Source organism: Hylaeus anthracinus, unplaced genomic scaffold, assembly GCF_026225885.1.
Source record: "Hylaeus anthracinus isolate JK02 unplaced genomic scaffold, UHH_iyHylAnth1.0_haploid 12000, whole genome shotgun sequence".
NCBI classification, from domain to species: domain Eukaryota; kingdom Metazoa; phylum Arthropoda; class Insecta; order Hymenoptera; family Colletidae; genus Hylaeus; species Hylaeus anthracinus.
The window spans coordinates 2,537,915-2,552,715 of record NW_026534347.1 but is presented as its reverse complement, the minus strand read 5'-3'; the positions used below and the strand labels follow the sequence as shown (position 1 = coordinate 2,552,715).

The window sequence follows — 14,801 nt, the reverse complement described above, 5'->3', positions numbered from 1 at the left end:
CACGGTTTGAAGTGGACGAGAATATTAGTCGGGAACAGAAACTTGTAAATATTAACCGTCTCAGACCTGGCGTCCACAATTTAGGACGAATTAGAATTTTTGTTTAATTTCAAGTTAACCCTGAAGTTGAAATTACATTACTACGAGAATAAAAATTCAGGCGTGAAAGGGTTAATATCGATCGGTTCACGAGTGAAGAAGAGCCAAAAATAAATGTAATCGATCTCTTCTTCCCGATTCTGATACTAGAGACCGTACAAGGACACTTGTATCAAGTTTAAATCGTAATGAACGGACCGCCGCTGGAAATTAATTCTTTTCACTGCGATTACCAGACTCGTGTCCCGTGTGAAACACCGATATCATCTCTTCCCTCGTCATGTGCTCGTGGATCTGCAACAAACAAGAAAAATTCACCAGTAAGCTCTCACACTTAGCGAGGGACGACTGTACGAGATCTCCAGCGAACTATGAATAAATAAAAATTATACCTAAAAATCTGAAATTAAAAACCGAAGCTTGGAAAGATATAGATTATTATGAAATTCGTGAGTGTAGGTGTAAGTTTACTGGGAAGCAGCTGATAGAGATATTAAGCAACAATTGGTGGCAAATTGAGACTTTCTTTTGCTATCGATCGTTACGTAATTTTCGAAATTTCAACTGGCGCCATTCGATGCCACCGATTTGGCTTTCTTTGTATTATCGAGATATTTTCTCGCCAGGTGTTGTACCCGTGGTGTGTCGAAACTCCAAGGGAAAAAGTAATCGCGGCTCTATCGTGGGAACAATAACGTGTAATAATAACGCAAAGAGGAGAACAAAACTCGGCTTTCATTATAGTCGTTTCCAAAACTGCGATCCATTCTTGCATTCACTCGCACTGAAATTTATTCTTGCAACATTCCTGGAATTCTCGCATCCTTTTTTAACAAAATGAAATGTTGGATGACCAACGCAACTAATTACAAACATAGACTCGTCCTCAACCAAACATCCTAATCTCGGTTCCTGGTACCTTTCCTTAGTCATACTCTCCTTTGACCGCTGTCCTCGACATCACTTATCCTCCAAACGATATAAAATCCAGGAAAAACCCAAGAACCAGACAGAATTCAGTATACGCCGCCACAGTTAACTCCTTTCGCTCGGAATCTTTCAGAAACTTATTTTTCTGATTCTTGTGATTCCGATTTAATCCATAGTGGCGCAGGTCGATATAAGCAGCCTAATTTAAAAGAGAGAAACTAAAACTCACATTGAAAATTCGTTTCGCTTTCTCTTTCGAGATCCATGGACCACTCTTCGAGAAACGATCGTACAATTAGCATTGGTCTCGACAAAAGACCACCAGTAACATTTTCTTCCGAGCAACGATCGTATTAGCGAGCAACGATCTGGCATACTGGTGCATTTTATTACAGGTTGCCGTCCGCAGCCACGAAGCGGACGGCTAATTGGCAGTCATTGCGAGGACAATGATCAACAGTTGTCGAAGCGCGTACGCGCCGGTGCACCGAGTCGCATGTTCGCTCTTGCACGGTCCCGCAATCGATACATGTGTATTTGAAGTTTTCCAATCGCGATCCAAGGTCTGCTTCTACCATTTAAGAGCACCCAGCCACGTACCGTGTCACAGAAATCGAGTTGCAATTAACTATCACGCTGCCTTAGACTTCTAAGGTCGGTCACTTTCACTCATTACGTTAGGAAATTCGATCGTGTCGGTCGGTGCTGTTTCCCTGCTGTCCTATTTCTCTCCGCTGCATCCAACCCACAAACTGTACCATTCATGTCCACTCTAGCCATGGTATCGATGACTTTTTGGTCATGTGGATTGGAGTGTAAAAGGTTTGTTAGGAGGTCAAAGGATCAATATTGGCAAAGTTAAAAGCGACATCCGCGCAGGTGCTTGCTGTTTCGTCTCTGTTGGTCGTAATATGATTTTTAAACAAGGGATCATCCTTCCTCAATGGCCGCGCAAGGTGATCTGTTTGTCCTTCTTCATTAACACACGTGCTTCTTGTTACAGAATTACACCGGTCTCCTTTCCACTCCTATGTCGAATGTGACTCGACATCAGTTTTTAACTCAGGAGCTCCGACGAGTAAATTTCAAATAAAACAATTGAAAGTATTGGGAGCTGCAAAGGGTTAAAGAATTCTCTTCGTGGCACTTGTCAGGGACTCAAGATTCCAATTCCTGAGGAGGAATTCAATCGTCACGCAAAATATACTCTATCAAAAACACCAAGATTTTCTTCTCTAGGCTCTGTTAGCGAGTGGAGAACCGGATATCGCGTAAAACTTCGCATCAGCGTGTCGCTCTCCTAATTGTATGCATACTACGAGCCCCAATGCGCGGTTTCCCTCCTGAATGGCAGGCGCAGCTGGCAGTTTTGCATTCGCCGCGTCCGATTTGCCAGATAAACACGCTAGCGCACGCTTGACTTTCGATCTTTCTTATTATTGCAAAATAACAGCGCGGCGCGAGCGAATTCAACGATCGTCGCGAGTCGAGGCGCTTGCTGACCGCGTGTTATAGGAAACACGGCTTATTCACATTTCAGGTGTCCTTCTCTTGTAGTTCTGCGTCGTGTAGCCGTTTCGTTGGACTTTCTACCGTTTCCTGCAACGTCGAGTTTGGCTGCATTCGAAGTTTACGAGTCGCGAGGTATTTTCTTGCGGGCTGGTTTTGCTAGAATTCGAGACTCGAAGGTGGAGGTGGTTGGCCTTGCCAGGGGGCTATTTTGTTTTCCTCGTTTCATACTTGACGCAGCGATGTAATATTTTAGGTTGTATGTTGTCAGTCAACGCTACGCGAAGTCTTTGAATGTTCAAATATTTTGACTATCGTAGAACCGAGTTCCTAATAGATTCCTCTAATGTCTGAATTCATCAATGACTTCACCATAGAAGAAACAGGGGGTTCTTTTCAACATCGCGCGTGTAATTATTTGTACTACTTCCTAATGAAGCTGCTTGCATAATTCAGTCGTTTATTGGCCACGGTGATTACACGCGAAACCCGAAGAGCTCGGCTGGTTGCTAATGAAAAGCGTGCTCGTTCGATTACAATGTTCGACGTATCATTAATCGCAATCCTGTCTTTTTTTCCCACGTTGCACGCGTGGCGATTAATACGTTGCTCGCATGCGAACGCGTTCGCCTAGGTTTAATGCGCGGGCAAACTTGCACTCACCGAAACCGTCCGTTCGAATTCTAGCGAAGTCGTACCTGAGTTCAACGCTGCGAACACGGAAGAGGTGCAAATGGCGCTGTATTTTATCGTTAATAGGCTACCGTGGAATTCTTGTTATTAATTTGCTCGAGACTGGGTATTGGAATCCTCTACGATCCTGTACCAATTACTATCTATCAAGGTAATGCAAATTTATATAGAGTGCAGTTATATAGCGCGCGCTCTAGAGTGGAATAGTAACATAAATAAACAGATACTTTAGATTCTTAATTTGCGTAGGAACCTTTCATGAAAATTGCGTTATGTAAGCGAATATTTATATAATATTTTTTAAATTGTACACTAAATTTTGTTATCGAAGGAGAAAGATTTCGGTAGTTTTATTTTGGACCACGAGACGCACAAGTCAATCGTTTATTGACCATCAATTATCCCTACAGTTATCGCCGAAACGGTACCATGCGCTCGCATGACGCCTAAAACGCCTCAGGCCTGATTATAGAGTTCAATGTGCAATTTATTCCTTTCTCTTCCCACGTTACTTTCCTGGTGACGCTAGTGTGCCCACTAACGCCATTATTATACAACACGTGTAACTCTTTCACGTCGTTTCGATTATTTCTCCATACATACGCAATTCGAAGCTAAGTAAACATAAAAAAAGTGGGTGCGTAAGAAATGTCGCGCATTAAAAGTTTAACTTCTTAGACGCAACGGTGAAATTTTACTAATTCTTCCGAGATATTTGGAAGATGACGCTAGATACTTGCGATACGATGATTTTGTCACCACAACTCTATTGTATTATTTTCGGAAGAGCTTTTAGTAACCGAAAGTTGGATAAGGAGTATTACTACTAAAGAGTATTATTAAAAAGAATTAGAATTTAAGTGCACTGGTAAGTGCACTGGTTATTGAAATTTGATCGCGCGTTTATACATGGACATCCTGTGCACCTCCCGACGTTAATAAAGTAACTAACGTTACGAACGGAAGCCTGTGTTTACGTACCGTGAACGTACATCATAACAAGCAGCGGATCGACAATTAGAGCCGTCTCATTCCGCGACCTGCCTTGTCATTTCGAGTCAACGGCACGAGCGCCCGTGGCGATACACGGGTGTTTCTTTGTTTTAAGGAAGCACATGCACGGAACAGCGTCCTTGGCGCTGCTACCGATGGTACTTGACGTGATCTTACCTTGTGGCATCGTGCGACAGGTAGAACGGCCATGCACAGAAGGACAAGGGCACGAATCATTTTGCGTGAAAATATTCCTGATGGGCTGCGTCACATCGCTGAAACAGAGGAGGGAATATGCGAGTGAGTGTACGAGTCATCGACAAACTGGAAGGCGAATTAATGCGCGGCTTTTCAATGGAAGCTTTAGTAATTAACGGCGATAACGACAAAAGGTTTACTTCTTTTTTACGCGATGTTTCATGGTATGGCAATTTGATACATGTAGAAAGACGGCGGGTGCGTTTTATTCGCAGACGATTCGAAATTATCGCAGGAGTCTAAACGAAAAATGGGCCACGGAGAATCCGATCCAATGCACGTCTCGTGTAGGCAGACCGATAGATCCGATATCTCCCGATGGGGAATATTCCGATGGATCGTAAGAAACGATCGTAAAGTAGCTTTCAGCGACGATGAAGAAATCTCCGCGGTTACATCACTTTTCGCCGCGAAAATGAATAACAAAATATCGAAGCTAACCTGCACGATAGTTCACGCATGCCTGAGACTAAACCTCACGTGGACGAAGCGTGGAGGTGTTGCCAGGACACACGAAGATCCCGGAAGGAAAGTTAAATTGCATCGAATTAACGCCAGCGTCGAGCGTCAAATCGGTAACTTTCAACCATGGCATCGCGAATTTCGCGGAGTCGACGCTTGATAATGCCACGAAACGCGTCCTGTCAATGTCGGAGCATGACAAAAAAAAAAAAAAAAAAAAAAAGAAATGAAGACTATACGTAGCGCGTAAGAGTGATAATTGAATTTTATAGTCACGGATATTTTCGACGCGACAAATTTTTCGGATAAATATTCATTCCCGAATGTAATCAGATATTAAAAATATGCACTAGACTTCCGTGATTCGTATCTTGATTCCGCTGATACGAAGATCAGATAATTCTCCCAATGTTTAATTCCGATTTCTTCCAGAACGACTGGACAGTGACGCGCGGATTTAAGTTACGACTTGATAAAAGAAAAAATACGCGTTTTCACTTTAAGAACCTCTGGTCGAATATTCATTCCGAATATGTCGAATATCGGCGGAAATATTATCTACTTTTAATTGGTATCGATTCTTCGGGAGGTCTTTGGGACTTTCTCCTTCAAAATGAGAATTAAATTTCTTCATTTCGCAATTCACGCCGACGAGTAAAAGCGTAAACACGTATTATCAAACTTAGGAGGCGTGTTGAGGAAAGATCAACGATTGAAATCGCGGAGCGTTAACGTTTTACGCAACTACACGCTTCGATCATATTTTTCCTGATAATACGAGAAGCATTCCAAGAGATTATGCTTGTATACACGTGGCGATGCTTCTTTGAGAAAATTGTTATCTTCCAGGAAAATAAAATATTTAATATGTCGAGAACGCATACTTGGATTGTAATGGAGATTCAATTGCGCTTCACCAAAGGTACTTGATAACCAATTTTTTGTCACTGAAAGATAAGCATATAGGCGGATTAAAATTCCTTTCAGCATTACGGTGCTACACCATGCATTCCGTGCAAATTATAATTGGCCTAGCTGTATGCGGAAGTTATCTTGGCGCGTTCGATTTTATTAGAGCAACCGGAAATTCCATTTGTATGGAATCGAATACGATTTTAAGGAAGTTCATATGGGAATGTTATATCAGTAATAAATATAAATAAAAAGATCTCAGGCCCACGAGATATCAAATATAATAAAATCCAGAGACTTCGGGGCACGAGGACCTCCGTATCTCAATTAAAATGAGATCCAGAGACCTCAGGAACCTGAATGAAATTAGAAATTTGTGCAGCTAAAGAGGTTACAAAACAAGAGTCGCGTGAAAGCGTTATTTTTGTTTGCTCCCATTCGTTCATATTAGAAAACACATTTAATTTGCGGGTCGCCAAGATGAAAGCGTTTCGAGAGCGCGCGACCGTGGCCATCCGAAGCAGGAGTTGCTCTCGATGGAAACGGCACATTAGTTTCGAGCGTTTCCAAATCGCTAATGGCAGCGCTCCGTGGACCGCGCGATTTTTATGGAAGTGAAAATTCCGTCACAGGGAGAAATCCATGGGAACTGACAAAAGTAAAGAGGCCATTGTTCCGATAGGAAGTAACGTTTCCATGCGGAGTAATGCGTTCGACCTTCGCGAGACAAAGCTGTCTTTCGCACCGTATCCGCGGTAGCGTGTGACTGAAATTCACGGTGTTGTTCTAATGTTTCAGATCGCATTGACGGGTCTTGGCTTCGACAAAAAAATACACAATAGATCGCCATGCATGGGCGACAGAGCATCCTGTGATGAAACAAAACAAAATGAAACAAAATTAACTTGGATCTCTGAACCTCGATGAGGAAGGTCGTGATAGTGCCAAGGCTTGTATTATGTACAATTAACGTAATTGTTAAAAGTTTCATGACGCGGAGTTCATTTTTCAGTCTGTTCTCGACCGATGAAGTTTTCTTGGCGATACCGAGTCGAGAGACGACCTCGTTCCTCGATCAAAAGTCATTAATATAGGCGTCGTTAATGGAGGTTATTGCATGATGTTCCCGACTGTATTATGCAGGCGCCTTTCTATTGTTGCTTTTCCAGCCACCGAGGCCTGACGGTCTGCTGCAGTGCCTCATAACTTTATTAACAGGCTGTGTAATTCTGTTTACCGACTTGCAAGGAAAGAAAGTATCCTCTAAAGGGTTATCCAAAAGGATTAGGATCAACCAAGTGACCTATCCGGATATATTATAATATTTAAATAATTCCAAGGCTGACATATGACAGATAAAAATATTACTGTACCGTTAAGCTAATTAGGGATGAACGGGTCGAGTGAATTTATTAGCTAGTGCAAGCATCAATCGATGCACTTCGGTGTACAGACGTAATGCACTAGACATTTAGCAGAAGAAGTGCTGTAGTACTTAGCAGGCTACAGGTGTGTAATCACTTATGTAAATGAGTTCGCCGCTTAAGCAGGTATCGAATAACTTAGGAGCTCTGGGTTAGCCAATCAGCGAAACATTATGTCTAATCCTGAGAATCTCTCTCATTCTTGCTGTTCGAGTCGTCCAGAAACGTAATCACTTAATTACTGCGGATCATTTACGTACCATGATCCAGATCCTTTCAAAACACTTGGTTCGGACCAATGAATATCGAAGTTACAAACCTTTTCTTAAAAACCTCCAAGAAATTAGCATCGAATAATTACTCCCTCATACATAATTCTCCTGCTCGCTGCTCGAGTCGAGTTACGTAACTCGGTGCACCATTTCTCCCATCAGTTTTCGATCGGCGAGCGAAACAACCGCGTCCGCTTCCAGCCGTAATTACCCTGACGCTAATTACACGTCGTAAATGTCGTCTGGCGAGTAGGATCGGGCGATGAAGAGAAATAAAGGGCAACGAGTCCCGTCCTGTCGCCAAGAAGAGAAAGACGGAGCCGATACAGGCGATTGCGAAACCGAAACGCCTCCCTCGCTCATCCGACGGAGATTTCTTTGCGAATGAGCTTCATCTCGAGCGCCGGCAAATGGAATGAAGATCGTTACACCACGTATAAAGCGGCGGTTCACTTTCTTTTCGGTTAAAACATGTCTGAATAGCAGGAAGTAGTGGAAAGTTGTTGCGTCGTCGCCGAGCGAAACTTTAAAGCGATTCCGAGCCGTTGTCGGGCGCCCGTTGGCTGTTTAAGTATTTGCAAAAAGTCACTTGGTGAAATGATAGAAGGGAACACGTGAGCACAGTGGCGGATTCGAGGGGGGGCCATGGGGGGTCTCGAGGCCCCACGTTAAGTGTAATACGAGACCCAGGAGAATGGGATTGGAATACTGGTCGCGGGAACACCGGCGTAATTATTATTTCATTTCTATTACGGCTCGAACCAAGGTAATTGGAGATACTACGGCACGAAAACCTTCGCGAGGCTATGCTTTCGTGCATTCTCTTCTGAGCCACTGTGAAAATCTACTCGAAACGACTTTTTTTATTTTAAACGTGCACGTGATTACGATCGAACGGGAAGATTGAGGTTTAACAAACGTCATTCCAAGGAAATTATGATGTTTGAAAAGGCGATAAAAACATTGAGCATCGTAATTTTTTAAAAGTGATTTATACACGGACCTTTCATTGAGAAAAACTGATTTGTTATCACCAAATATTCAATAAAGGACCCTGAAAGTTTCACGAAGTTTCGTTCGATACATTCTTTTTAAAAAATTCATAAAAGGATCCCTCATTTTCAGCGTCCTGAACCGGGCTTTCCCGTTAGACGATAACGAAGTTTGCCCACATTTGTTTCCCTGTTAATGGCACTGGTAAACGGTCCGATAAGTTTGAAGCAGGGAATTGAATGTAGTTAGCCTTGAACTATCGGCATGTGCAATTCCGTTTTCGAGCCTCCGTAGGCGTTGCATTTTGCAGAAATAAGTTCCAACCTGAGTTATTCGTTTCCTTTTAAATGCCTCTGGTATGGCATTCTAATATTAAGAATGCATGTTTACCAGTTTAACGAGATCTATACTCCACTTCCAATTACTTTTAATTATCTTCTTCCTAATAATATCATATATTCAATCCTGTTCACTGTATTATTTCTTCCTTGTTTCGAACACGTTCGAAGAAAACGGCAACATTTGTTTGTAAAACACACGAGTCTTGTGGAAACTAAAGATGACTCACTACGCATATAGTACTAAGCGTACGGTTAGCAGTAGACATAATTCCAGACGGGACGGCAAAAACTATGGTACTAACCATGAAATGAGTGGTATAATTACAGCGCATGTCGACGTTAAGAAAAGTTACAACCGTGGTCGTACGATCTCTCTTGCCTGGTCGATTCTTCTCGACCGGTCTTCTAACCGGAAGAAACGGTTTCTCGTTACTTCCTCCAAGATACGAGCAATCGAACAGGGAAGAAAGTGATCGGGGCATTGCGTGCGGTCGCAATCGATTTTACTGCGATAGATCCTTGTAAACGAAAGAAACTATGTCTTAAAACTATGTCTTAAACTATGTCCAAATTAATTCTTTAAACTTCGTTTGAAAATAACGTCAATAAAAACGTACGCAGTTAAAGGTTTTCTCATGCTGCAATAGCTGCCTACGACAGTCTAAATTACTCCAGAATCTTATCGTCGCGTGCATCTGCGCATTCAGGTGCATTAGCGCAAGATTAATGTCAGATTAACGATTTCCGACGGCTGGCATTCTTTCAGTCGTTCGATGTCTGTCCGCAAAAACTATTTATTGATTCGTAAGTAGCGCGTTTTTACGGATAACGCGCGAGATAACGTTCCACCGGGTTTCTGATCAGCCAGATAAGTTCGCGTCCTCGACTGTGTCCACGTTTTCCTTCGGATTCGTTCCATATCCGCCCGACAAAGTTACGTATTGGGCCCGTTCATCGAATCTGAACAAGGGAACTGAAAAAAAGAACCGTCACTATCCTTGGAACGTGGTACACATACGTATCCACCTCGGTCGAATCGAATTGTCATTCTTCGTTCGTTCGAGGCTCGGTTGAAAAAAATGTACGACTTCGTCGAAGAATTCTCTCGCGCGGCTAAGTTCGCCTTTGGCTGAAATTATTGCTCCCATGTCTGTCATTCTAACGTTATATTTCACTCTTTCGATTCTATCCGGAGACGTAAGTATCTCCACCGTGCAGCGTTCAATTAAGTTGTTCTGAGAAGTGAGACAATATAACCCGGCTCCCTTTCAGCTGTCAAATGAATTTCATAATACACTCCTTGGCGAACGGAATGCGTACATGTTATACGAAAGCACCGATTTTTCTCCCGACGTGACAGCGTTGAAAGGATGCCTTAAAGTTCATGCTAACATATCGCACTGATACAGGCTGGGATATCGTGTGTGAAAAATACGAGGTTCGGAATATTACTTGTCACACTAGGAGACAGCCCCAGGTGAGAAGGAAGACAAAGAGCTAATTGTGCTTGCAGTATGGTCGCGAGACTAAAGGTATGTTTACACTGGAACAAATATTTGCGCGGTATGCGGGCTATGTAACCGCGGGTGATTTAGTATATAATTTGTTGCAAAAATAGGGACACGCGATGGATCGCTTGGAACCTTGAACGTGAGTTCTGATACTTGATACCGTTGACTGTGGACTCGTCGTGCCGGATGCAGTTGACTCTAGAGTCGTGGTACTTGATACAATTGACTCTAGAGTCGCGGTACCTAATGCAGTTGACTTTAAAAGTATTATACCTGATGGTATCTGATTCTACAGTCGTGGTACTGATATCTAGCACACTTGTAGATCCTAACTAGCCACCTCTATCGGCCCCCATGTCGTCCATTTTCCTTCGCCCATTGTGCACAGCTCCTTTTCTGTTTGAAGTGTTCCGCGCGCCTTTCGCGGCGCTTGTCGCACTAGTGTAAGCGAGCCATAAGACACGCATACAAAGTACCGGTTGATGGAATAATTGCGAGGACACGTAACCATGCAATGGTTATTTTTAAATGTTTCATATTGTCTGCACAAGGTGGGAAAAATTCGAAACGAAGTTACTCTGCACCTTACGGGCTATCCTCGCATCGAAACCTGCGAAAAGATCGATCCTTCCTTTTCGCCATGAGAAACCGTAATCAATCCATGTTGGGATCGGTGCAACATAGTCCATAAGGAGCAGGGTAACCTTGTTTTTCTGTAACGTGCTTTTCTTTTGTCTTCTTAATTTCCTTTAACTGATTCGAGTTTCGCTCGCGTGGAGATTCAGGATTTCCATCATTTCCGACGACAATCATCGCTCGTTTAGAAGTTGAATTTTTATATACAGGTGGGGCATTCAGAACTAGCCTCAAAATTACGAATGAAATATCTATTTAGTCGTTTCTCAGGAAGAGACAAAGTTCGTGAGTTATTAAGCATGGAAGCCATAAAAAGAAATTTACCTTAGAAGCCTGTCGATGTTTCGACCTCCTGATGCGTGATCCTCATAATATGCAAACCCAAAATAGTAAATCACGTCTTAGCAAATTAGAATATTGAAATTCCGCATTGAATTCTAGATAATATCAATTTACATTTCCATTTCTTCCCACGACACCGAAGAATAGGTGTTCAAAATTTGTTCAAAGCTCTGCCTGCATGTAAAGGTTCCTTGTAGCTGTTAATTGCAGGTGTGTACGCGTCTAGTACGATCTTATTTCCGTCTACGAACCAGGAGGTAACTGCAGGAACCGCGGTACCGGTTGTTAATGTCGTTCGCGGGCTTCATGGGCAGCAACTGCGAACAAGGTGATACGGTTCATTCGGTGTTAATGGACTCGACTTTCTCTCACATGTCAGTCTGAACGAGCATTCAGAATCCATGGTCATCCTCGAGGACATTTGTGTCGACTGTCATTGTGTCCTCCTTAGGTGATACCTTTAAATATCTATTAATTGTACCGCGCAGGACTTCGTCGAATACCAAATTTAAATCACTGAATTTCAAGTTGAACGTCACCTTAAACGATCGCCAGAAGCGTGAAAGAGAGAAGGCAATTTACTGCTGTATTCCTCGATTGAAATTGCACAGGGCCCTGGCAGCTGTACCGTCGTCCCTGCGATCGTACCGTGACAGACACATATTAAATCTTCATTCAATCCGTGTTCGCGAGAATCAACATTCCCTTGGTACATATTCCTCGTCTTCGTTCAGTCTCATGGCCACGTGTGAAACTAAACATGGGAGCGTGTACGCGTCTCATTGCAAACGCTTCCGATCATGGGAATTTCATTACCTTGGTGCATTTTTCTGGAGCGTCCGAACCGATGGCCACCGTGGCTCAAGGAGTCAGGAAACCATTTTTATTGGAATCTTAATCAGCCGTCGTTACCCTGGGTAACACGAGACTTTTATAACCGGAAAGCCGTCGAGTGTCAATTTATAGGGAACTCCGCGAAGTCAGAGATGAATATTCTAAACGATATTAGCCATCAGACTATTAAATCGCGCAAGTTGGTTTGTATCCTTACGCGATCGAGTGTGAATGTGTTCGAGTAGAAACGGAATTTTAATGACTGATCTATTGCGCCGTGACTGCTCTCCCTTAAACGATACAACTCCAATTACTATTACAGAAACGAGGACGTGTAAGTGGGAATAAGTATTAGCCCGTATAATAAATATTGAAGATTGTTCCTAAATCGTTATTAAAAATCGCGTTATCGATGTTAAATTAGCGAGAATAGTACATGGGGAGATTAATCACGTTTTTATCGGTAATGTATTGCAATCGCAGTTTAAAGTATAGATAGTTACACGAGATAAGTTACGCGGCGCGTAGAGTTTGACAGAGACATCAATGAAAGCACTACGCGTATCGCCGTGACGAAAGAGATTTCAACGCGTGGTGAAGTAGCCTAACTACCTGCGTGTCCGCACCGCTGGTGCTTATGCTATGCCATATTTGAATCACAAATTCTATGAACACGTTATATAGCCTCTGAATCTTAATCCCGATTTTCCTCATTCTCTTGAAATCAATTTTTCTTTTATAAAATCTTCAGGTTTTTCAATATTTTGACAAGAAATAAATTTGCATAGATCGTACCTGAAATCGGGACGTGCGATTTTTACGTGCTCCTTCGTCACTCTAATCGCGCCAAAATCTCTGCATTAATCTCCCGTAACAGTTTCTACACCCATGTATTTTTCATTTTTATCTTCCTCCTGCAGCTGTACGTTCGTTTATGCTAATCGTTAACTGCGCAACTCGTGCAAATAAATTTGTGGTATTAAGCAGAAGTGTGTACCTATTTATTTACTTTGTGTTTTCGGTGGTTAAGAATAAATGTCAGGGACGCATCCTCGGATTCGATTCTGCGTATTCAAACAATGAAACGAGTTTTTAGAATTTTACGACCGCGGAGACTTTCGCAAAAAAGTTACGTCTTATCATTCTCTATAAGGTGATACGCGCCTTAGAATTTCCAAATGGTTAATCAAACGCAATTTGCATGGCGAGTTAAACGCAAAACGAATCTGAATATAAGCGTGTATAAAGTTTTATTGCTTCGTGATGTCACCAAACCGTGAGAAAAATCACGTGATCAGATCTTCACAGACTTCTTCACAGTCAAGAGCCACGAAAATAGGAAATAATCACTCGATTAGTTAGACACGCTGAAACATTTCGCAAACTGCTGATACATTCTCGAATGTTTCTCACGTATATGTATGTATCTATGCCTCGCGCAGTCGGTGCAAAATATAACCGTTTACACTTCGAGGAACATTTCTTTCGATTTAAATACGAAAATATACATTCAAATATTCCTGTAATGAAAAGAGGTGAACGTGTTCGTTCCAAAAAGAGGTGGTTGACATTGGGACACCCGCTACATTTCTCGATAATGAACCGAATCTGAAATTGTTGCAACGAGGTCGCTATTAATTGTTACATTATGGGCTTGTTAAGCGTATCGATCCGGATAACAAGAATTTTTACAAAGAACTGCTAATTCCATATTGCATTCCTCGAGCTGCTATTACACGTAAGCGATAATTACAGGATTCCAAATGGGAATGGTTTACAAGTCCGTCTCTCAACTCGAGAATTCTTTAGTCGAATATTATTCGTACTTGTTGAGGTTGGGAGCACTTTATGGAAGAGTCTCCCGAGGGACTCCCCGAAGTACTCAAGTTCTACGAAAAATTCTAATACACGCACAGATAAATTCCAAAACAACGTCCAACTTCAGTCTCGTAATTAAGCACCAACACTACGGCAAACCAATTAACGTTTGCGAAAGCAAAGAGTACGACACAGTGTGCTCAGAGAAAGCATCGCCGTGCGAGGTTATTAAACTCCATTTGGATTTCGATGTTCGCCAATTTATAATGCCGTTGGTACGACTCATCCATCCAACGCTTGGACAAAGGTGTTACCTGTTCCCATTGACAGCTGCGATTTATGACGATCAGAAATCTCCGAGAAGCATTTTTTTCAGCGGTTCCAAGACGAGGCACCCAGCTGTCTCGCGAATCAATGTCGTTTGCGATGAATAATCGCCCTTTTTCTCGTGGCTCCAGTCCTCGCGCGTGGGACGGTCAAAGTTTCGTGGAAAAATACCCATTGTGAAACAGCCGTGCTCCTGATAATACCAGTTAGACTGCAATCGACTCTCCAACGGTTAAAAATAACGGTGACAGTGCGCGTGAGCCGAAAACGCTCCATATGAAAAAATTATGTAAAACGCCAAGGACCCGCGGTGGCAGTGAAATACTGGACGCGTATACGCGAAAATGATTATTTATCCCGTCGACCTGGGAATAAACAATCGTCTCTTTCGTTTTGTATTTGGAATAAGTAATGCCAGCCTCGGTTGGAGTGCTTTCATAAATATGG

General features: G+C 42.5%; 1 protein-coding gene across 4 annotated transcripts in view; it reads right to left on the bottom strand.

Moving 5' to 3' along the window:
- The window catches only part of LOC128890223 (A disintegrin and metalloproteinase with thrombospondin motifs 8), a 51,074-nt gene that overhangs the window by 12,777 nt on the left and 23,496 nt on the right, over window positions 1–14,801 (bottom strand). For 3 of the 4 annotated variants that reach the window (XM_054148528.1, XM_054148526.1, XM_054148527.1), the window contains 2 exons: window positions 4,402–4,499; window positions 324–393 (listed from right to left, as the gene is read on the bottom strand). In XM_054148528.1, the coding sequence (XP_054004503.1) occupies window positions 324–393; window positions 4,402–4,461 (130 nt within the window). In that variant the 5' untranslated portion in view covers window positions 4,462–4,499. The remainder of the gene's footprint in view (window positions 1–323; window positions 394–4,401; window positions 4,500–14,801) is intronic. The other variant, XM_054148529.1, reaches the window with a different exon arrangement.